The sequence below is a fragment of a genome, assembly GCF_019968985.1.
Source record: "MAG: Porospora cf. gigantea B chromosome Unknown PgB_NODE_417_length_18864_cov_117.965, whole genome shotgun sequence".
NCBI lineage: Eukaryota > Apicomplexa > Conoidasida > Eugregarinorida > Porosporidae > Porospora > Porospora cf. gigantea B.
Window position 1 is genome coordinate 1 of NW_027179000.1, and position 18,864 is coordinate 18,864.

Genomic DNA, 18,864 nt, shown 5'->3' on the forward strand with positions numbered 1-18,864 from the left:
GGTCAGAACGTCGGGCGACGCGAAGTTTGGACCACAGTTTTGCAACGCCTGGGTTTCCCCTGTGCCTCCCAGCACAACGACCACAACGTCCACAACGTCCACAACGACCACAACCACGACGACGACGACGACGACCGCAGCAACAAGTTTGAGTACAAGAACGACAATTGCAACTACCACAACCGCAACCACAAGCAGTTACCCCCCAACGACCTCCTCGACCTCGGTGCTCCCTTCCACCTCCTCGGGGCCGGGTGTTCTGATGCCAATAGGAGTGGTCGGCGCGAGCGTCGGGTGTGCCGTCCTGGCGGCGGCGCTCACGTTGCGCGGGCGTTCTATTGAAGCGGTCGAGGCAGACATGGCAGCCGACCAGGGCGATGTTCGGGAGTTCGAACTCAGTGTGAATATAAACCAGGACTATTACGAGTAGCATCAGGCTTCCTCGTTGTCCTCGGCCATGTCCTCCATATCCTCTTCTTCGGATTCCACAGCTTCAGGGTCGCCCCAGAGATACTCCGTCCAGTCACCTTGGTCGTTTTGCTCCCGATCACGAAGGTCGGGGCCCAAATCGCCCCACAATGGACGTCCGCTAGAGTCAATGGGCGGCGCCCCCCAGTTTCCCACGCCGAAGCCAAACTCTGCACCTGGAGGAAGCGGGCAGTTCACTCCCGGTATTCGCAGGCTCGGATAGGCCCTCGGCGGTCCGTACCTCTGCATGTTGAATAGCCACTGGGGCGGTGCCAGAGCCGTATGCATGCCTAGCGCCTCACGAAGCTTTGACGACAGGTGGCCTGGCTTGAAACGGCGCATCTTAATCTCCATCTCCTTCCCTTCATGATACACATCTCCAAATTTAGTCAGGTGGGGCTTGACTGCATACTTGAAAAATGCGTCGTGTAATGTTTGGTAGTCGATGTCCATGCGATGCTTCTTCGGCCGAACACGCTCACGAAGCTTCTGTCGAAGAGTCTTGTTTTTCTCGCGCTCCAACAGAGACGCGCGAATCTCCCCAATCTTCGTAGCTTCGATATGGGGTGGAAGTTTAAACAGCGTCTTCTCCATGCCTCGCCTCGACGACAGGTACCTGCGCCTTGAATTCCAGTGGGACGGCACCTCCACCGAGTTCCTTAACGACTTTAGACTAACGAGTAGCCATGGCTCTGGAGACGTCGCATCCCATGACTCGCATACCTCGGGTCTTGTTGCAAATCCCTTCAGTTGCGCGATGGTAGGCCTGTTCAGCAGCTTCCTCTGCTTTCGAGTCAGAGTGTCTTCACACCGGGCAGAAGAGACCATCGCGTGCTCCAGCAGCCGCGATTTGAAATCCGATGCGTCGTCCTCTCCGTCACCTTCTTCTTCGTCGACGGCGAATCTCTCTTCGAAACGCTCCAGCACCTCTCGATACCCGTCCAATAGCGCCACCACCTCAAGAGCTGCGGTCTCCTGTGAGTCCGACGCCGTCAGCGCACTGAACGCAACCTCCTGCATGCTCGCTATGATGTCGCTGTTCTGGGGAAGCACGTAGTCGTCCTCCTCAGACTCGGCACGGGCAGTGATAGCCTGCGTCACAATCGGTAGGGCGCCATTTTGGTGCTTGAGCAGCTTAGACCGTTTTTTTTTAATTAATCGTCTTATCTTCCTGGCCTCCTCGTGATCTCCACGCTTCCTTGCAGATTTTAGTGCGGTCTTCAATGACCCATCTAGCTCCATGCGTCAAAATGCAGGTTTTATGTCACTAGAGGCTCACGCAGGGACTTGTACTCTCCTGCTTCCCGCTGGGCTGGGCTGGTGCGACCTCAGCGGCGTCGCGAGTCCTCCTGCTACCGAGGTCTTCAGCGGGCTCACTGTTGGGCTCACCATTGCACTCAATGTGGGTGGACTGGTCAGCGGCGTCGGCGGCATGTGAATGGCTAATTCGTCCTCGTGTTCGTGGAGGTCTCTGCCATACATATTGGCCTCCAACTCGTTGGTCAGTTTCCTCACTACAACATCGAGACCCTCCAGCTCGGAGGACAGGAGACGTCGGCCTGCCATCTCTGTGAGCTTGGTCCGCAGAGTTCCCATGACGCGCACGTCGTTGGCGTCGGACTGTATGGCGGTTGCTAGCATAGTTTGTAGCTCGTTTATTTGAGGCCAGGTCGCGATCCGCTCAGCTTCCTGCTGCTGCTCCGCGGTCGCGAGTCCGCTGGCCAGAGATTGCCGCAACGAACTTAGGAGGTGCACCATGGTGGTGGCCTTAGGTAGCGTGGCTTCGTCCTGCACTGCTCTTTCGAGCTCTGAGACGTCTTTCTTCAGGGAGCTGACGTTGTCCAACAGGGTGCTGCTGGTTTGGTCAAGCGCGTGGACCACCTTGTCGTACTGTGTCTTCGTTGCCAGCTCCGCGACTTCTCCCACTAGGAAATCTTGGAAAGCCACGACTTCCTCCGGCGTCGCAAGCCGGAGCACTTCCTCCCGTACGACTTTACTAAAGTCTGCGAATTCCGAGCGGGGCACGAGGCCGCCGTTCCGCCCCCTTAACCCCACTGCCGTCTCCACGGTATCAAGCTTGTGCTTGAGTTTGCCTACTCGAGACGACAGGCCTTGGAGGTCTTTCACCATCTTCTTCAATTCGGACTCCAGCCCACTGAAGTCCAGCAGTTTTCCGTAGTGTCTATGTTGCGCCTACGCCTGTCTCACTGAAACAAGCTAGAATCGGGACACACCTCGCCACCCAACAGTATCCTGCCGCCTGGCGAAAGAGCCACGGAGGTATCCAGCAGTTCTGATGCGACGGACGCCTGGTCTTTCTCTGACAAAAACTGCATCTGCTGTGCGACTTCGCTGTGGACTTCACGACCTTCGCCTTGCCGTAGCGTTTCTGCCACGTTGCGAAGGGTTCTGTGCAGATTCTGCTTCCTGTGCGATACGGTCTGCCCCATTTCGCCAGAAAATGGTCACGAATATTCGTAGAAGAATGAAAAAGAGACAGCGCAGCACACCAGCATTGTTAGGACACAGACCACCAGATCAAAGGATTCCCATCTTGTTGGAGACCTCGAGAGCCTCGCAGTTAGGGGACAGACGAACGTACGCCTTCTTCTGACCGTCGGGGCGAATGAGAGTGTTCACCTTCTGCACGGTGACAGAGAAAAGCTTTTGCACAGCCTGCTTGATGCTGGGCTTGTTCGCCCTTGGGTCGCAAAGAAAGACAAGGGTGTTGTCCTCCTCGATACACTTCACAGCCTTCTCAGTTGTAAGGGGCGCGCGGATGATGCTGTACTCCTTGAACATGCTCTGAGGGCGGGCGGGCATAACGACGCGAGAACTCTTGATCTGCGAGGCGGTGTTGGTCCGGTTGCGGTTCCTGAACCGCAGGGAGGTACGGACTTTCTTGCGTCCCTGAGCAGTGGACTGCTTGACGGCACCGGCAGTCCTCTTCGCCTTCTTTACTGCTGCGTCCTTGCTCATGGTGTGACCTGTGGGATGCGGAGAAATCGCCATTAACGTCCGTTTTGTCTCATTTGTGATGGTGCTCGAACCGTCTCCGTCACAGTAGCGACATTCAACAATACACAACAGAGTTCACAGTACACTTGTTTAGGAGCAAACGATGCGAAAGCAGATTGGCAGAAACTGGCGCTCTAAAACAACCGAGCAGCGGCTGGAGCAGGGCACTCCAACTGAGTTATGTGCGTCTATCTTATGCATTGGTCAAGTTGAGGTTGAAAGACGCCGTCAGCGTGCCCGGAGCAAAAAGGCATTTTCAGTATGGATGACCAAACATCTGGCGCTGATGTCAACTCGCACATCATCCACATCCGAGTGCAACAGCGAAACGGGCGGAAGTGCGTCACGACCGTCACGGGGATCGATCCAGCTTTTGATCAGCAGAAAATGTGCAAGTACTTGAAGAAGGCCATGAGGTGCAACGGGACTCACCTGGTAGACCCGAACTTCGGAGAAATCCTGCAGTTCCAAGGCGACCATCGAGTGGCGGTGCAGCAGTTTATCACGGAAGAGGGAATTGGTCAAAGAGAAAACATCAAGATCCATGGCGCTTAAATGTTTTTTCAACATCACAATGTAGTCGCACACTGAATCTCCAGTTCTCTTGGCACAGGAAGCAGGCCGCCACTCATGACCTTGCGCACATTGCTCCACCCTCGAGGTTGCCCACCACCACCAAAGTACTCCTCGATGAGTGTGCGGCCCGCCCATAACAGGTATAGTTGCCGGCCGAAGAACTGGTTGGAAAGCACTCAGTCAGCTTACTGCACTGCAAGAGATCGCAATGGCTAGGAACATGCTCAGAACTGCGACCCCTAAATCTGTATGACGTTGGTGCCACTTAAGGCCTGCTCCAATGCTGGCCGCGGCCAGGGTGTAGGCCAACCACAGTATGAAGATTCGCAAGTTTTGCGCACCTACACAAGAGTTGGAAACGTGACAATGATGGTCCATTAACGCCACGCACCGCCCGCAGACCGAGCAATGGTGTGAACGGGGAAGCTTTACGCAACGGCATACGGAACACATATTCCGGCTTGCTTCGCGATCGGCAGTGTCCTGAGCCAGAAAACCTGGGTCTCCATTAGCAAGGAAGATCCAGGCAACAAAGGACAGGCACCACACTACAATGAAGAGTAGTCTGTATCGCCCTCTCGACGTACTCACACGACAATCAAGGGCGCATCTTCGAGTGCGCTTAGCAAAGATGCCAAGGCGCCGAGATACAACGGTGGGACTGCGATCAGCGCCGGTCCCATTTGTGCCGGCAATTCACATGCCGAGTATCAATAGACCGAATGCCGCTTCTTTCTGGTCATGCTAGGTCATCGGTGGGAGTTTTGGGAGTCTCTTCGGGCTTGGTAGTGGTCTGGGTCTGGGTGGAGAGGGAGACTGCTACAGACTCCAATCTGGTTCGGGTGAAAATTCGGTTGCAGCTCTGCCCAGGCCGTTGAACGATGTGGGCGAGGTAGAGGAGTATCAACAGGTTCAATGCGCTGATTGAAGCGTAGACGATGTCGACAACCATCAATCTACCGTTCGAATTGGCTGCGTCGAATATAGGGCCTTGAGACAGCCCTATGAGTCCATTCACACAGAAGGTCAGGCCTATAAGTCTCCCAAGCATGCCTTGAGGAAATAACTTGTAGAACACCAGGTGTGTTTGGGCAAGATACAGTGACCGAGCCACCACGGCAAATAGAATTGAGCAGTAGTCACCGAAAGGCCAGCTTACAATAATTCCGACGTAGGCGCAAGCCATCCCCACAGTAATGGCGATGGGGCACATCCACAAGCCCCACCAGTCTGCTACACCTCCCACAAACCAACACATCAATGCCTCGACGAACGTCGCTCGGGTGTACAACCAAAACGCTTCAGATGAGATCTGCAGGTCCAGGCTGACGCTGAAGAAGTTGACCTGCATAACAAGGACGGAAAAGTAAACGTTCCACAGGATGAACGGAATACTCGTTGCTGCGCGCCAGAAGGTTGAATCCCAGAGAAGGGCAGGCAGCAAGCGCGTGCAAGCCTCTGAGGATTCTGCGAACTTTCGCTGCGCCAGCGTGGCGGGTTTGAAAGGAGCGCTGGGTATGAAGAACAGCATCAGCAGCATGACAAAGACGTGGACGAAGAAGAGGCTCAGCATGGTCAGCTTGTAGGGGAACCCCACCGTAACGCACATGAACTCCATGAAATTGGCCCAGTAGTAAACTAGAGTTCGAGCCATCCCAAGCGAGGCGATCACCAGCCCCTCGTAACCAGGAAAGAGATGGACTGCATCCAACATACCAAGAAAGAAGGGCTGGTCCCCGATGGCAGCCGACAAAAAGCCTAGTGTGTACCCGTCGAAACTTGGGCTCGATAACGCCAACATCACGTAGCTTATGAGTTTGAAGACCAAGCCAACCAGGCAGGAGGACTTCGGTCCCCAGCGGTCCTTGATGACGCCCGCTGGAAATGCGAACAGGAATCCGCCCATCGCAGCCGATGTGGGCAATGAGGCAAGCGCATTTTGCTGGGCGAGGCAGGTGCCATCAGGGTACAACACGTCATCTGGGCGACACAACTGAGAGAAAACTCCTCGAAACACGAATAGTCTGCGGAAAGGGGGCCAATGGAACGTCACAGGCCCTGCCACGCACGTCGACAGGAAATAGGTCGCGAGGAGAGCGTATCGGGACACGCCTACCGTCGTAAAATCGAAGCCGTAGCGCATGCCATGCAGGTTTTCTACTATCACCTGGTGAGCATCGGCTTTGTAAATGAACGTCTCCAACGGCCGTGGGACATGAGCGGCGCTGTTTGATTCGTTGTTGCGGATGAATGACGTCATTTTTCAAATGTCTGATGACGGCAGAACTTGAATAGTAGAAGTTGAATAAGTATGTTTCACCAGAAGACGAACATCCCCCCCCCGGTTCCACCAGAACTCCCTTCGGAATTTTACCAATTACTCTGATGAAGCGACACCTTGGCGACAGCTGGACTCCTGTGTCGAAGAAAAGCCGACTGGCTCAGACGTGAGCTCCACAATATCGTTATGTTTCAGATCATGTGATCCAGCGATTGCAGCGAACATGAGCGTGACCTTTAAGCAGAAACGAGTGTAAGGGGCGGCTGTAATACGCACACAGTCCCAGGTCCACCATCATCCGTAAACTTCTGTACAAACTGCTGGGCGAGATCCCTCCGCTTCCTGAACGGATAGATTTCGCGCAGTCCGAGCGGGCGTTGCGCTTTCGAAACGCGCTGAGCGAATCCAGAGTTCTGAAGGAGAATCCTGAGGCTGATATCAGATCATTGGCTGCCTGGCAGGTTATAGGCGCCCAGACTGCGAAGGAAGGCGGTCGCCAGCCCAAGGTGGTTCTTTACTGCGCGCCTTGCTTGTCTCTGAAGAGGATAAACGGACATCCTCGACAAATGCCCTTCTTAGAACGCCTCACCAAGTCCGTCGGCCAGTGCAGAAGCATCCGTAACACGTTCATAAACGTCCACAGTCGTCAAGACCAGATACTTTGTGTGAGCCCCTCCTACGCTTTGCATGCAGGACATACTGTCTATCCCCTTCGAAATGCCGAAACGTTACTGGCAGAAGTCGGCTGTCCCCTCCGGTGATGATGTCGCGGTGTCCTCCTTCGACCAGGCTATTGGGCGTGGCGCCAAGATGACACAGCCGGTATCTCCAACCGCGTTGGTGACGCCGGAGGAGATGGAGGACCACGGCTTTCCTCTGCCCTCTGGCGGTTACGCCCGTGCGTGCGACTCGGCCTGGGACTCGCCACCGTCGACAGCGGTGACCTCTCTGATCGCGCTGGATTGCGAGATGGTTGAGTTGGAGGACTTTTCTGAGGGGCTTGCCCGGGTTACGTTGGTGGGACTCGAGGGTGTGCTACTGGACCTACTAGTCAGGCCACAGATGCCTGTACGTGACTACCGGACGCAGTTTAGCGGCGTGACGCGTGAAATGCTCGAAGGCGCTCAAGCTGTTTCTTTCGAGGAGGCGGTTGGTCGGGTGCATGACGTACTCAATTCCACTCCCGACCCCATCATTGTGGGACATTCTCTAAACGGCGACCTTGAGGTTCTCAGACTTTGCCATCCTCATTGCATCGACACCGCGAGTGAGTCGCCGAATTCGTCTGCATGCAGTTTTGTACCCTAAAGAGGGTGGCAGCCTGCAGGTGAAGCATTCTCTGCAGTACTTGGTGAAGACTCAGCTGGGCCTCACCATGGACAGGACCTCTGGCCACGATTCTGCCGACGACGCGAAGGCAGCACTGGCGCTGGCACTGCTCAAGCTGCAGTTTGGAGACAACATTGGGGAGCAGCGGCAGCTGGTTGCTGCTGTGCCACTGAGCTACTTCGTCCGGCCGGACTTTCTACGCGGCTTGGAAAGCGAGCTGCCAGCGGTGCCGCCAATGGAAGGGCGGCTGGCCCTGGGATTCGCCGGAGGTGTCGACGTGGTTGATTCCTGGGCCCACCCTCCAGGTGCGGAGTACCTGGAGGGATGTTCTGTGGTGCTGGGCCTAGAGGGGTCAGAACAGCGCGCCGTGAGCATCGAGACCAGTCTCACGCTCAGTCGCTCCAGACTGGTTGTATGTGTAAACCGCCAAGTTGAGCGGTTGTGTTCTGAGCGCCTCGGCCTGCGAGAGGTCGTGGGACTCCACAAAGGCGGCGTGCGATCCATATCGGACCGTCTGAAACTAGACGCTAGAGCGAGACTGCTGCAAGGTCTCTTTCGGGCCGAACCAGCAGTACAACTGGATAACCGCAAGGACATCATCACGCCCGCCACGGGCTGCGTACCTGGCGAGGACGCCGAGCGGCTGCTGCGTAGCATTCGAGAGAGGACTGATCACGCCGCTGTCCCCAATCTCTGGGTGCCGGCTGTGGACGCCGACCAGTTGAAGCTGGTGCTGGCCGATGTCGACAAGGAGGTAGCGCAGATCGCCACGAAGTTGGAGCCGGGCGACGTGCTGCTCGTATGCAGTCCTGTGGGAGATTTTGCGCGTCACCTGTCGCTCTGCCGCCTGAAGCACTTCATCGAGTCCGACTCTCGGCGTTTGTTCAGCCAGGAACCTACGGTGGCTGGCCTCGAGACCGACCGGAGCATGGCGAAGCTCGAGGCCGAGATGGTCGGTGACTGGAGATGGTCGCAAATGCTGCAAAGCGAGCTGGAGCGGTCGAAGGCCGATTTCCAGTGTGCGTTCGTTCTCAGCGCTGTAAAGAACGCCAGCCCCTTGTGATGGAAATTGCAACAACCTTTGACATAATCACGTGACAGATAAAATGATGGACGCTTCTTCGATATTCCAAGCATCCTGTGTGTACTCGCTGGTGACCACTTCGTGAGTCACAGCCAGAACCACAACAGATCGTACCTCTACGTAGAGTGGAGATCACTCAGTCTGGCGCTGCTCTCCTGGAGGTGAGGCTGACTCCATGCCACTATACAGCTGCATCAACTTGCTTGTGGTGGTTGCCGTGTTGGTTCGACCAGAGCGTTTCGTGGAGGGCGCCTGCCAGCTGAAACGGGGTCACCTCGTGATGGCTACACTGTTGTTGGGATTTATGGGCCCTGTTATCTTGATATTCGACGCGGATTTTCGACTGGCGCATGTGTTGCCAGTGGTGTGTCCCTCGGTATGCCTAGTAGGATGGGCGATGCTTTCCTGGCGACTGAGATACCTCCAGAAGAAGGATGTCGAACATACGTCTGGAGAGGCTTCGTCGCTGATTCAACCGATGGAACCCTATCTCCGAGATATGAGCTGCGAGTCGCCGAGCACTGTGACGTCGTTCCTGGATTCTGACGAGACGCCAAAACAGGATCACATGTCTATAAGTGTAGGATCCCTCACTACTGATGTTGAAGAGGTACCATTGATGGCATGAAACACTCACACTCACACCCTTATCGCCTGTATTAAATCGCGATTTCCTGGCGGATGGCTCGCGCCCAGCCTTCAAAGAAGTCAAATTCCAAATCCAAGGAGACACGCAAACGGCAAAAGAAGGCTGAGCCCGAGAAAACTCCCAAAAAGACAAAACGCGGGCAAAGGCCGTCCGTGTGGGACCTCGTTAAGAATGACGCGCGACTTCCGCGCGTAACGAAGGAGGTTGAGGTGGAGCCCACACCCGAGGAGACCTTCCGGATGGGCCTCCTACAAGACCTGGGCTTTGAATCTCCAGCAGCCGACTTCGAGGGGAGCGTGCTGCAACCGCGGGACACTGTAGACGATATATTCTCATCAACGGTGATGGATGAGGGTAATCGGGCATTGGGTCTTGATGTGGATGGAAACTTTGTTATCCAAGACGCCACCCCTACCAAAGACAATTTCTTCGACTTGATAGAGGGCAGACATGTCGTCTCCGAAAATCTCGATGGTCTCGGAAAACTGCCTCGATTCGATGGTGCCTACAAAGTGACTCGCACTACAAAATGGTCGGAAGAGCAGACGAACCGACTCTACCTGTGTCTACGAATGTTTGGCACGGACCACGTCCTAATCCAGAGCCACTTCCCAGAATTCACCCAAGATCAGGTCCGACGGAAAGTCAAGATAGAGATGCGCAAGCAGCCATCCGCCACGGAGGACTGTCTCGATAACCCCATCCCCATCACCACCGAGCTCTTTGAAAAGGTGAGAGGTGAAGGCGCCGCAGACAGATTCGAGGGACCATTAACCCCATGACGCACTACCGCTACGAGGACGACGAACTGCTGGCGCTGAGCGACAGCTAATGATAACATTAGCCCTGTTCATTTGACAATATTCACATCGACTTCCTGGCAGGTACCGAGACCTCGTGGCTCAGGTTTAGAAGTGAATCGATATTATACTTCTCACTGATCTGTTCGAGGAGTGAGATAGACCTTGGGCCAGGCGATTCAATCATGGACTGCGACCGCTCACGCACGTCTGGCATCGAGGGAGGCGTGGAGGTATCCTCACGGTCGGAGTAGTAGACTTCCTCCTTGAAATCCGACACAGGAGGGAAGGCTGCAGCGGAATGGAATTCTGGCGGGCCGACCGTGCGGTCGTCGCGGCCGTACACGCGGTCAGTGATGTCCGCGGGCATGTAGTGCTCCTCCCCTTTGCGGAGCGTAACCTTGAGCCATTTCCCATCGGCAGCAGCTCCGTGCATCGCCTTGATAGCTTCCATCGCAGCCTCTCTGGTCGAGAACGAAACGAAGCCATAGCCTATGTTTTGGCCGAGGGCGTTCGTCTTGAGCTTCACGCTGACGACGTCACCGTAGTCCTCAAACTTTCGACGAAGCGTCGCGGCGTTCCAACTCGTGGGAATGTGAAACACAAATAGGTTGGCACCCGCGGGTCCCCTTTCGTCGTAGAACCTTTGCCGGTCCAACTTCCGGTCGTAGCTGTGGTATGTGGGATACGTGGTCGGGTAGTATGGACTGAACACCGCACCCTCCACGGGGAAGGCGGGCATAGGCATGATTGGGTACACGAAGGGAGGGGCATGGTACTGATTCGTGAAGTGCGCTGTCAAGAAGAAAGTGGGATCCGACTCAAAGGGGTTGATGTTGCTGAGGCCGTAAAGAGCGTTGAGAGCTCCACGGAGTTCCTGAAAGGTGTGAGATACGATATTCACTCATTCAACCCACTCTATATTTGACCCTCGCTTCTCCAGCTGGGCTGCCCCGCGTGTATGAGACGTTGTCCATTTCCCCAAAGGGCCGGAGGACCTTGCTCAACTCCGCCTCGGTTACGGCCTCAGGGACGTTTCCCACGGTAATCTCCCATTCAGACCGAATCATTGAAGCACGAAGCAATTTATGAAAATCGGGGTAACAAGTGCACACAAGGTGCGACTCCAGGGCCGAATGTGGGGGAGCGTGGTCATCGCGTGTAGGGTGGCGCTTTTAGTCATTTAATAGACATGTCGTCTCGAGGGACGTTCCAAGTCCAGAAGGGCTTCAGTCAGATAGAGGGTGATTATGACGCTTTCTTCTTCGATCAGTACGGAGTGCTCATCGATGGGACCCAGAGCTTGGGAGGTGAGGGGGTCGCGGAGTTAGAAACTCAGAGAGTCTAAACGTGCTGGATGAGCTCCACAACAGGGGCAAGGCGGTGGTACTGCTAAGCAACAGCCCGTCTTTGGTGAAGCACAACATCCCACGGCTGGAACGTCTGGGCTTCGCCGTCGGCCAACTAGATGGCTTCGTAACCAGCGGGGAGGTCGCGCTTCCTCACCTGGCCTCTCATGCCTGGGGTCGCAAGTGCGTGGTTTTCGGTTGGGATTGGGCCAGGACGGAGACGCTGCTGGCCGGAGCTGAGTGCGAGCTGGCCTCGCTCGACGACTGCGAGTTCGTCATCGCCGAGAGCACTGTGGAGTTCTTCACCCGCGACTCGACCACGAGCATGCGAGAGTTCTTCGATCGGGGCGAAGTCAGCGAAGGAGTGCTAGTCTGCCTGAGAAAAGCTGCGCAGCGCAAACTTCCTATGGTCGTGCTGAACCCCGATGTCAAGGTAGTAGGTAGTGGAGGAGATATACACTTTCTGCCCGGGTTGCTTGCTGAGCTGTACCGTCGTGAAGCGTCTGATGTCGAGATACGTATCTTCGGCAAGCCCAATTCGGACGTGTTTGAATCTGCATTCCAGCAGGCGCAGTACAAGATACCGGGCCTTTTGAAGACGAAGGTATGCCACGTGGGAGACAGCCTGCACCACGATATCCAGGGCGCGGCCAACTTCAGTATCGATTCCGTGTTGATCACGACTGGGGTGCACCGAGATTTCATCCACGCCAAGGGAGTTGACGGGGGCATCGGAGAGCCGGAGATGTGCAAAGTTTTGGAGATTTGCGAGGCTGAGAACCTCGAGCCCACTCACGTGATGGACGTAGTCCGATGGTAATGTCTGAGAAATCCTCTTCTTATTCACCGAACACATTCAGTCGCGGACAACACACAAGGGCAGTGTCTCACAGCACGCTCGCGCTCTGCAGTAGCCACACATGCTTCGCTCGCCGCGGGCGTGCTCACAGACGACTACTGCCTCCGAACGCGTCACAGGGCGGGTGCTCGTCGTCGAAGAAGTGGACAAGGCGTGCTTAGTCCGGAGCACTGCCGCTTCGCAGTCCAGCACGCCACCCGCGCGCGTTGCGAACCTGGCCTCGAGGACGGGACTGGCCGTGTCCACGAGGATGGCTTTGGCATCGCGAGCTGACAAGTTGGGGTCAATTGAAAACATCAGCGCCAGGCAGCCAGCTACGTGCGGAGCTGCCATCGACGTGCCACTCATCCGCGCTCGGCCTCCACCCGGTACGCAGCTGACGACGTTCACACCCGGAGCCGCCAGGTCTACCGCGCGGAAGCCTCGTCCCGACCAAGAGGGAAGCCTGCCATGAGCGTCGGCGGCGGCCACGGTGACCACGTTCGACGAGGGGAATGAGCCCGGCTGGTAGGTCTCGACGTCCAGGTCGAGACCGCGGTTCCCTGCTGTGGTCACGAACACCACTCCGTGGCTGGCCAGCACGTCGAATGTGCGCCTGTAAACCGGATCGCAACATCCCAAGGCGCCGGCAGAGTAGTTCACGATCTTCACTCCATGAGAAATAGCGTACTCTGCGCAATCCGCCAGCATAGCCCTTGATCCACGAATGCACGCAACCAACTTGACCTGCGGCGCCACCCTAGCGCAGATGCCCGCAACGTGCGTCCCGTGCGCCCGGGATTTCAGCGGTTGGCCAACAGACCCATCACGGCGGGCGGGGTTCACCCCGTGAACATCGTCCAGAAACCCGTTTGTGTCGTCGTCGACGCCGGCGATGCCGGAAAACTCTGACACATTCTTCCAAAAGTGGTCTTTCAGGTCAGGATGCTCCAGGTCCACATGTGTGTCCACGATCATCACGTGCACGTCAGGAGAGCCCTCCGTGATCTTCCACGCCCCTTGCAGCCGGATGATGCCGGAGGAAGAGCGAAGGCCCTGGAGGCTGTGCCCGTCGACCACGGGGTCGTCGGCAAGATCTACGGCGTCATGTTGCAGAAACTCAACAGGCATACGCAATAGCGCCGTGAGCAGCGCCAGCGTTCGCTGGTGGTCTCTCGAATGCAGTCTCACTGAAGCGATAGGTATGTGGGGTCGAGTTACCAGGTTGGAAAATGGGAAGTCGCTTAGGACCTGCTCCAACGCTGCTCTGTGGCGGTCTGACGCTGAGGAGGTCCCTATAATCAGCATCCCTTGTCCTTTGAGGGTCTTCTGGACGAACGTGTTCAGTTCATGCAAAGAAACCCCCCAGGTGACGACCCCAGAAAAGTGCAATCTCGAAACTGCTAGCGAGACAAGAAGGAAACCCAACATAACTTTTGCAATTTCCTGGCACTCGTGCACTCAGCGCCGGACATTTGCCGCGCAATATAAACGCTCTTGAATGCTGGATAGGCTGCCACGCCATGTGCTGAAAACTTTGTTATCCTTTTTTGACACTGAGTTGACGATTGACTACAACGAAGGCTTTGAGTTCTACTGCCATGTGAAGCTGAATCTCTCGCGCGTCTCGCACGCCCTACGAGCAATGTTGCGGACCTTCGACTGTTTCCACCCTCAGGACGTAATTCGGATCCGAACGCAGTTCCCAGAGAGGCTGTTGCAGTGCAGGTGCTTCCGCCTGCGGTCGAGTCGCCTTCACTTGATCGCTGGGCTGCGCCCTAGCACGCTGATTCTGGGATCCACGTCTTGTCCAGAGACCGAGGTCTCTTGGTGCCCCCCTGTAGACCGTCTGGTGGTGCGTGGGAACCCAGATCTACCCAGCGCCCTTCCTGTAAAGGTTTTAGACTTGTGGGGATTTTGCCAGCCACTCCGCGACGTTCCGCTTCAACTTCTGTCGCTGAGAATGGACGTGTACAACGACCCGCTTCCGCCGCTTCCTCAGAGCCTCCAACGACTGGAGCTAGGCCATTACGACCTGCCTTTCGAGCCCGGTACACTGCCATCCAGCCTCAAAAAACTGAAGCTTCTGTCGTTTAACCGTCCTCTGGCCCCAGGCAGTCTACCAGCCGCCCTAACGGACCTCGCGCTGTTCCAGTTCGACTTTGACTTCATGCCAGGCGTGCTTCCCGCGTCGCTCTCGCGGCTGGTCCTCTACGTGTTCGACAGGGCGTTCAGAGAGGGGGCGCTGCCGCCGGGACTAACGTTTCTGGAGTGCATGTTCTTTAACAGGCCAATACCCTATGGAATATTGCCGGCCGCAATCAAGGAGGTGCACTTGCCGCACTGTAGACACCGCCCTCAGCTGTGCGGGACTCCCAAGCAGCTGACATTGGATTGGAGACGAGTTCTATAGAGAGAGATAGACAGTTCTGGGGGTTCAGGACGGTAAACATTATCGCATGGATGGCGGCTGGGGGACCAGATAAATCAGAGCTTGAGTGCTCAAACGCTGCAAGGCGGCGAAAGTGGGCTGATCTCTGCGTGTGTAGTGGCGACATGGCTCACGCAAAGCGACTCACGAAGGCAGCCACCACGGCCCAGAGTCCGCAGGGCTCGTCACCCTGTCCGAAGGACTCCGTGCTTAGCTCGCGAACTGGCGAGAGAGGACGGTGGGAAGAAATTCGACTTCGGCAGTGGACAGACATTTTGAATGCATTTCAAATAATTTTACTATCGTGGGTCATCATACGCTAGTCGCTCGCATCCGCCACCACTCTCGCAGACTTCGCTGGCCTTGCGGCTTTAGCAGCCGAAGCAAGGCGTCGAACAAAAAAGTGGATCGGGGATCACGCCAGATTTCCCTGAGCCTCTTTGCTGAGGACACCTGCTCCGTGGTTAAAACTCGTACAACCTCTTTGATTTCGGGATCGGATATCTCGGACTCCTTGACTTTCTTCAGGTTGACGGTGCATTGAGTGGCGAAGAGCTTTTGAAGCCGCACCACCACCTTGTCGGTAAGCAGAGCAAGGGCGAAGACTCGGTAGGCTAGCGGGTTGTCAGCCGGCAGAGTCACAGATGTCACTGGCAAGTCGACGTTGAAGGGCACGTATCGGGGTTGAGCGAACCCCACCACGGCGTCCTTCCTGCTGTCGTAGTGCGGCGGGGGAAACGCGAGGATGACACCCAGCTCGACAAGAGAGGAGCTCACGGACGCCAGGATCTCGAAGTCCAGCACAGGGAAAACCTCTCGAAGCAAGTACCTGCTATCCCCGGCGCCCACCAGGCAGTTATAGGCCACAAGACTCGGGCGGGGTGCAGCGCGGGCCACGTTGGACTGAGAGTGGAGTAACGCATGCTCGCGGGGGCGCAACTCTGCGGCCTGGTACGAGCCTCGAGGCACGGATCCATCTGTGGAGTCGAGTCGCTGTGCCAGGTGATCGAAGAGGCCGTAAAGGACGCAGTCTGATTAACGAGTCCCAGGTTACTCTTACTGTGCAGCGCCTTTCTCTGGGAGAGGCCTGGAGCGCGAAGCCGCAGGCCCTCCACGTCGGCTCCATTCGAATGCAAACGCAACGATGACAAAACCGCCGACTTCGACAGCGACGAGTCGGTAGCCGTACCAATCTGTGGAAGCAGTCGTAGCGAAAGCAGGTACAGCTGCGACGCCAGTGCTAGTCCCTCAGTGCACTGCTTGTGGGACAAGACGTTTTGCATCGCAAACCGAGTTCGGTCTGGGGCTCGCGCGAAGTAGACTGCGATCCACAGCAGGCCATCCAAGTCGGACGAGAACTCAGTCCAGGCAGGGACCTCCACATTGTCTGCCTTGCGCGGAATGGGCTGTGTCTGGTCGAACACAACTGATCCCAGCGTGAGAAACGCAATTAGCATGCATCCCAGGCCTATGTACTCATGGCGATCCACTGATTCCTTTTCGGCGAAGCACCACGAAGGGACGCTGGAGGACTTGCCAGAGAGGTCGGCTTCCGACGTGGCCAGCACTTGCAGTAGCATACGAGCGTACCTCGGCGCCACAGGGAACTGTGACATTACCATACCCACGTCAGTGATACGGCCAGCAACGCCTTCCTTGGGCAACGCGGCTGCGAGTCCCAGCGGCTGAGCCCTCACCATCTCTGCCTTTCGCTTCTGAGGGTCCATCGGTGGAGGGCTTAACGCTCCCAGTGTCTCCAGCAGCTCTCGGGCAGCTTTCATCCGACTGTAAGGCGGAGGTGAGGGGAACGGGAACAGGGACACGTTGGGAATGTTGAGCGAGGACAGGAACAGCAGCACCCCGTCTAGAGGCGTTTCCATCAACGGGACTGGAGGGAAGGGTTGGAATATGTCCTTGTATACCGCAGAGGAGTATAGCCGGAAACAGTGCCCAGGGCCAACCCTCCCACATCTACCTGCCCTCTGGTCCGCATTCGCCTTAGATACGAAACATGTTTCGAAGTAAGAGACGCCGCTGCCAGGTCTAAACTTGCGCTGCTTCTCACGACCGGAGTCCACAACGTAACGAACGTTGGGGATGGTAACCGACGTCTCCGCCACGTTAGTTGCTACGACGACAACGCGCTCGTCGGCTGCAGGGGGGCGGAAAGCCTCCAGCTGACTCTGGTGCGGCATCGAGGCGTACAGGGGCACCACGCGCAGCTTGCCTCTCCTATCCATGCCGTGCCAGTGTTGCCGCTTCTCCTGGAGCGCGCCTCCGCGATTGAACCCCAGCTTCTCCGCCAGTTCCTCCACTGACAAGTCTAGCACCGTCTGTCCTGAGGGGGAAGGCTCATCGGCTGTCTGCAGCAGGCCTACCTGCATCTCCTCCTCATCGGAAGGAGCAACCCTGGTGCCATCTGCCTCATCTGCGGTCGGCTCCGGCTCCACCTTCTGCGCCTCCATCTGCACGCGTTGCACAAGGGAGTCGAACTCCTCCTCGTCAGCGTCGTCCTCACAGTCGCTATCGTCGTGGTCAGTACCCTCATCAACGAAGACCTCATCGGAGGACCTAATTGCCTTTACCAGCTGGTGGACCTCTCTCTGTCCCGTCATGAACACCAGGATCGATCCCGCTGGCAACTTCTGGTGGATTTTCATCACCTTACTCTTTGCCTCGGCTATGAAGTCTCCGGCTGTAGTCTTGTTCCAGTGGACAGTGACAGGATGAGTCTTCGCACCAATGCTGATCACGGGCGGCGGAGAGAGGAAAAGGTTCTTGTTCTCAGTGAAATCGCAAAGTCGGAGAGTAGCACTCATAATACAGAGCTTCAACGGTGGCAGATCCGCCTCTCCTCTCTCGAAGCGGTTTCTACGTACCTGAACAGCCCGTGACAATAGTCCCAGCAGGATATCGGTGTTCAGCGTTCGTTCGTGGGCCTCATCCACTATAATGCAGCCATACTTAGAGAGCAGAAAGTCCGACTGGATCTCCTTCAGCAGAATTCCATCAGTCATGAACTTTAGCCGTGTAGTTTTTTTCACTTGGGAGGAGTCAAATCGCACCTGGTACCCCACCAGATGCGGAGCGTTCATCTCAGCTGCCACCCGCCGTGCGACCGACAGGGCAGCTACTCGTCGTGGCTGTGTCACGGCGATCATGAGGCCATGCGATTCCTCGCACGTCAGTCCAGACTCGAATAAGAATTGCGGCACTTGTGTGGACTTGCCGCACCCGGTAGAGCCAATGACGATAAAAACGTCGTTCGCGAAGGCTGTTTCCACCACCTCCATTTCGGAGTCGAGGGCGGGGAGTGTCATTCTAAACCGCTCCATCTCGACAGTGCGTGGAAGATCCAGCAGCGTCGATCGCCGGTAGAAGTTGCTGGGGTCGCGAGACCAGTGCGGAGTTTTCTCAACCGGAACCGCAGCAGACCGTTTGGCGGCTCCTTCTTCGTTTGGCTCCTTGGCCTGATAAGCTCCTTCTTCGCCCGGCTCACGAGCCATCGGCTCAATCGCCTCGCGCTTGGGTCGCTTCGTTTGCCTGTCGAGCTCACTTTGTACCTGCCGCTTAGCCAGGCATCTATTGGACTCGCTTTTCTCCATGAGCTCCTTGGTGCGCGTGTATAGGTTCTTGACATCTTCATCCTTGACCCCAACAGCCGCTTTTCTTAGTGTGAATTCCCGCTCTGCGAAGCGCTTCTTCTTCAGACCGGACGCTGTGCCCGCAAGCATTGATAACGTGCTTTCGTCGACCGCGTGCTCAGCCAGCTCTCGCAGGAGACCTGCGCGTCGAGCATTGGCTTCGGATTTCCGCCTAATCTGTTCCATCTTGCGCTTCTTCTTCTTAGAGAGTTTAGGAGGCTGCTGTGGCGGAGCCGCAGGCTTTGGTTGCGGCACGTGAATGTCCAGCTCCGATTCGGACGACATAATCCGCTGTTTTTTAGGGGCCGCCAGTTAAACGCGTATTACGACAAACTTTATATTTTTTTTCCTATTTTTGGTTATTAATCGGAAAACAAGCAGATGACCTCGGATCACT

The 18,864-nt window shown here is 56.3% G+C and overlaps 12 protein-coding genes across 19 annotated transcripts; 6 read left to right on the forward strand and 6 right to left on the reverse strand.

The window, feature by feature from the left end:
* Nucleotides 1-432: 432 nt before the first annotated feature.
* On the reverse strand, nucleotides 433-2,918 carry KVP17_002254 (uncharacterized protein; the record flags this gene model as incomplete). Of its 4 annotated transcripts, XM_068518334.1 has the most annotated exons (3): nucleotides 433-1,560; nucleotides 1,846-2,650; nucleotides 2,677-2,918. In XM_068518334.1, the coding sequence occupies 3 exons, from the start codon at nucleotides 2,916-2,918 to the stop codon at nucleotides 433-435; spliced, it is 2,175 nt and encodes a 724-aa protein (XP_068374368.1). The 4 variants fall into 4 exon arrangements, with proteins under 4 accessions (XP_068374368.1, XP_068374367.1, XP_068374369.1 ...); XM_068518333.1 differs by lacking the exons at nucleotides 1,846-2,650; nucleotides 2,677-2,918 and having other exon boundaries at nucleotides 433-1,710; XM_068518335.1 differs by lacking the exons at nucleotides 433-1,560; nucleotides 2,677-2,918 and having other exon boundaries at nucleotides 1,744-2,598.
* Nucleotides 2,919-3,006: 88 nt separating this feature from the next.
* On the reverse strand, nucleotides 3,007-3,447 carry KVP17_002250 (uncharacterized protein; the record flags this gene model as incomplete). The annotated part of the gene is made up of 1 exon (XM_068518327.1): nucleotides 3,007-3,447. The coding sequence occupies one exon, from the start codon at nucleotides 3,445-3,447 to the stop codon at nucleotides 3,007-3,009; it is 441 nt and encodes a 146-aa protein (XP_068374361.1).
* Nucleotides 3,448-3,747: 300 nt separating this feature from the next.
* On the forward strand, nucleotides 3,748-4,041 carry KVP17_002252 (uncharacterized protein; the record flags this gene model as incomplete). The annotated part of the gene is made up of 1 exon (XM_068518330.1): nucleotides 3,748-4,041. The coding sequence occupies one exon, from the start codon at nucleotides 3,748-3,750 to the stop codon at nucleotides 4,039-4,041; it is 294 nt and encodes a 97-aa protein (XP_068374364.1).
* Nucleotides 4,042-4,801: 760 nt separating this feature from the next.
* KVP17_002258 (uncharacterized protein) lies at nucleotides 4,802-6,322 on the reverse strand (the record flags this gene model as incomplete). Its single annotated transcript, XM_068518342.1, has 1 exon — nucleotides 4,802-6,322. One exon carries the CDS (start codon nucleotides 6,320-6,322, stop codon nucleotides 4,802-4,804), a length of 1,521 nt encoding a protein of 506 aa, XP_068374376.1.
* Nucleotides 6,323-6,447: 125 nt separating this feature from the next.
* On the forward strand, nucleotides 6,448-8,735 carry KVP17_002257 (uncharacterized protein; the record flags this gene model as incomplete). 2 transcript variants are annotated; one of them, XM_068518340.1, is made up of 5 exons in its annotated part: nucleotides 6,448-6,509; nucleotides 6,539-6,595; nucleotides 6,624-7,008; nucleotides 7,037-7,610; nucleotides 7,639-8,735. In XM_068518340.1, 5 exons carry the CDS (start codon nucleotides 6,448-6,450, stop codon nucleotides 8,733-8,735), a joined length of 2,175 nt encoding a protein of 724 aa, XP_068374374.1. The 2 variants fall into 2 exon arrangements, with proteins under 2 accessions (XP_068374374.1, XP_068374375.1); XM_068518341.1 differs by lacking the exons at nucleotides 6,448-6,509; nucleotides 6,539-6,595; nucleotides 6,624-7,008 and having other exon boundaries at nucleotides 7,031-7,610.
* Nucleotides 8,736-8,778: 43 nt separating this feature from the next.
* KVP17_002255 (uncharacterized protein) lies at nucleotides 8,779-9,384 on the forward strand (the record flags this gene model as incomplete). 2 transcript variants are annotated; one of them, XM_068518337.1, is made up of 3 exons in its annotated part: nucleotides 8,779-8,837; nucleotides 8,864-8,917; nucleotides 8,946-9,384. In XM_068518337.1, 3 exons carry the CDS (start codon nucleotides 8,779-8,781, stop codon nucleotides 9,382-9,384), a joined length of 552 nt encoding a protein of 183 aa, XP_068374371.1. The 2 variants fall into 2 exon arrangements, with proteins under 2 accessions (XP_068374371.1, XP_068374370.1); XM_068518336.1 differs by lacking the exons at nucleotides 8,779-8,837; nucleotides 8,864-8,917 and having other exon boundaries at nucleotides 8,932-9,384.
* A 53-nt stretch (nucleotides 9,385-9,437) lies between these two features.
* Nucleotides 9,438-10,237, forward strand: KVP17_002256 (uncharacterized protein; the record flags this gene model as incomplete). 2 transcript variants are annotated; one of them, XM_068518338.1, is made up of 2 exons in its annotated part: nucleotides 9,438-10,136; nucleotides 10,163-10,237. In XM_068518338.1, 2 exons carry the CDS (start codon nucleotides 9,438-9,440, stop codon nucleotides 10,235-10,237), a joined length of 774 nt encoding a protein of 257 aa, XP_068374372.1. The 2 variants fall into 2 exon arrangements, with proteins under 2 accessions (XP_068374372.1, XP_068374373.1); XM_068518339.1 differs by having other exon boundaries at nucleotides 9,438-10,187.
* Nucleotides 10,238-10,269: 32 nt separating this feature from the next.
* On the reverse strand, nucleotides 10,270-11,275 carry KVP17_002259 (uncharacterized protein; the record flags this gene model as incomplete). Its single annotated transcript, XM_068518343.1, has 2 exons — nucleotides 10,270-11,082; nucleotides 11,123-11,275. The coding sequence occupies 2 exons, from the start codon at nucleotides 11,273-11,275 to the stop codon at nucleotides 10,270-10,272; spliced, it is 966 nt and encodes a 321-aa protein (XP_068374377.1).
* Nucleotides 11,276-11,397: 122 nt separating this feature from the next.
* On the forward strand, nucleotides 11,398-12,374 carry KVP17_002260 (uncharacterized protein; the record flags this gene model as incomplete). The annotated part of the gene is made up of 2 exons (XM_068518344.1): nucleotides 11,398-11,515; nucleotides 11,545-12,374. The coding sequence occupies 2 exons, from the start codon at nucleotides 11,398-11,400 to the stop codon at nucleotides 12,372-12,374; spliced, it is 948 nt and encodes a 315-aa protein (XP_068374378.1).
* Nucleotides 12,375-12,410: 36 nt separating this feature from the next.
* Nucleotides 12,411-13,823, reverse strand: KVP17_002251 (uncharacterized protein; the record flags this gene model as incomplete). Of its 2 annotated transcripts, none has more annotated exons than XM_068518329.1 (1): nucleotides 12,411-13,823. In XM_068518329.1, the coding sequence occupies one exon, from the start codon at nucleotides 13,821-13,823 to the stop codon at nucleotides 12,411-12,413; it is 1,413 nt and encodes a 470-aa protein (XP_068374363.1). The 2 variants fall into 2 exon arrangements, with proteins under 2 accessions (XP_068374363.1, XP_068374362.1); XM_068518328.1 differs by having other exon boundaries at nucleotides 12,411-13,700.
* Nucleotides 13,824-13,893: 70 nt separating this feature from the next.
* KVP17_002261 (uncharacterized protein) lies at nucleotides 13,894-14,805 on the forward strand (the record flags this gene model as incomplete). The annotated part of the gene is made up of 1 exon (XM_068518345.1): nucleotides 13,894-14,805. The coding sequence occupies one exon, from the start codon at nucleotides 13,894-13,896 to the stop codon at nucleotides 14,803-14,805; it is 912 nt and encodes a 303-aa protein (XP_068374379.1).
* A 330-nt stretch (nucleotides 14,806-15,135) lies between these two features.
* Nucleotides 15,136-18,752, reverse strand: KVP17_002253 (uncharacterized protein; the record flags this gene model as incomplete). Its single annotated transcript, XM_068518331.1, has 2 exons — nucleotides 15,136-15,854; nucleotides 15,884-18,752. The coding sequence occupies 2 exons, from the start codon at nucleotides 18,750-18,752 to the stop codon at nucleotides 15,136-15,138; spliced, it is 3,588 nt and encodes a 1,195-aa protein (XP_068374365.1).
* Nucleotides 18,753-18,864: the final 112 nt, after the last annotated feature.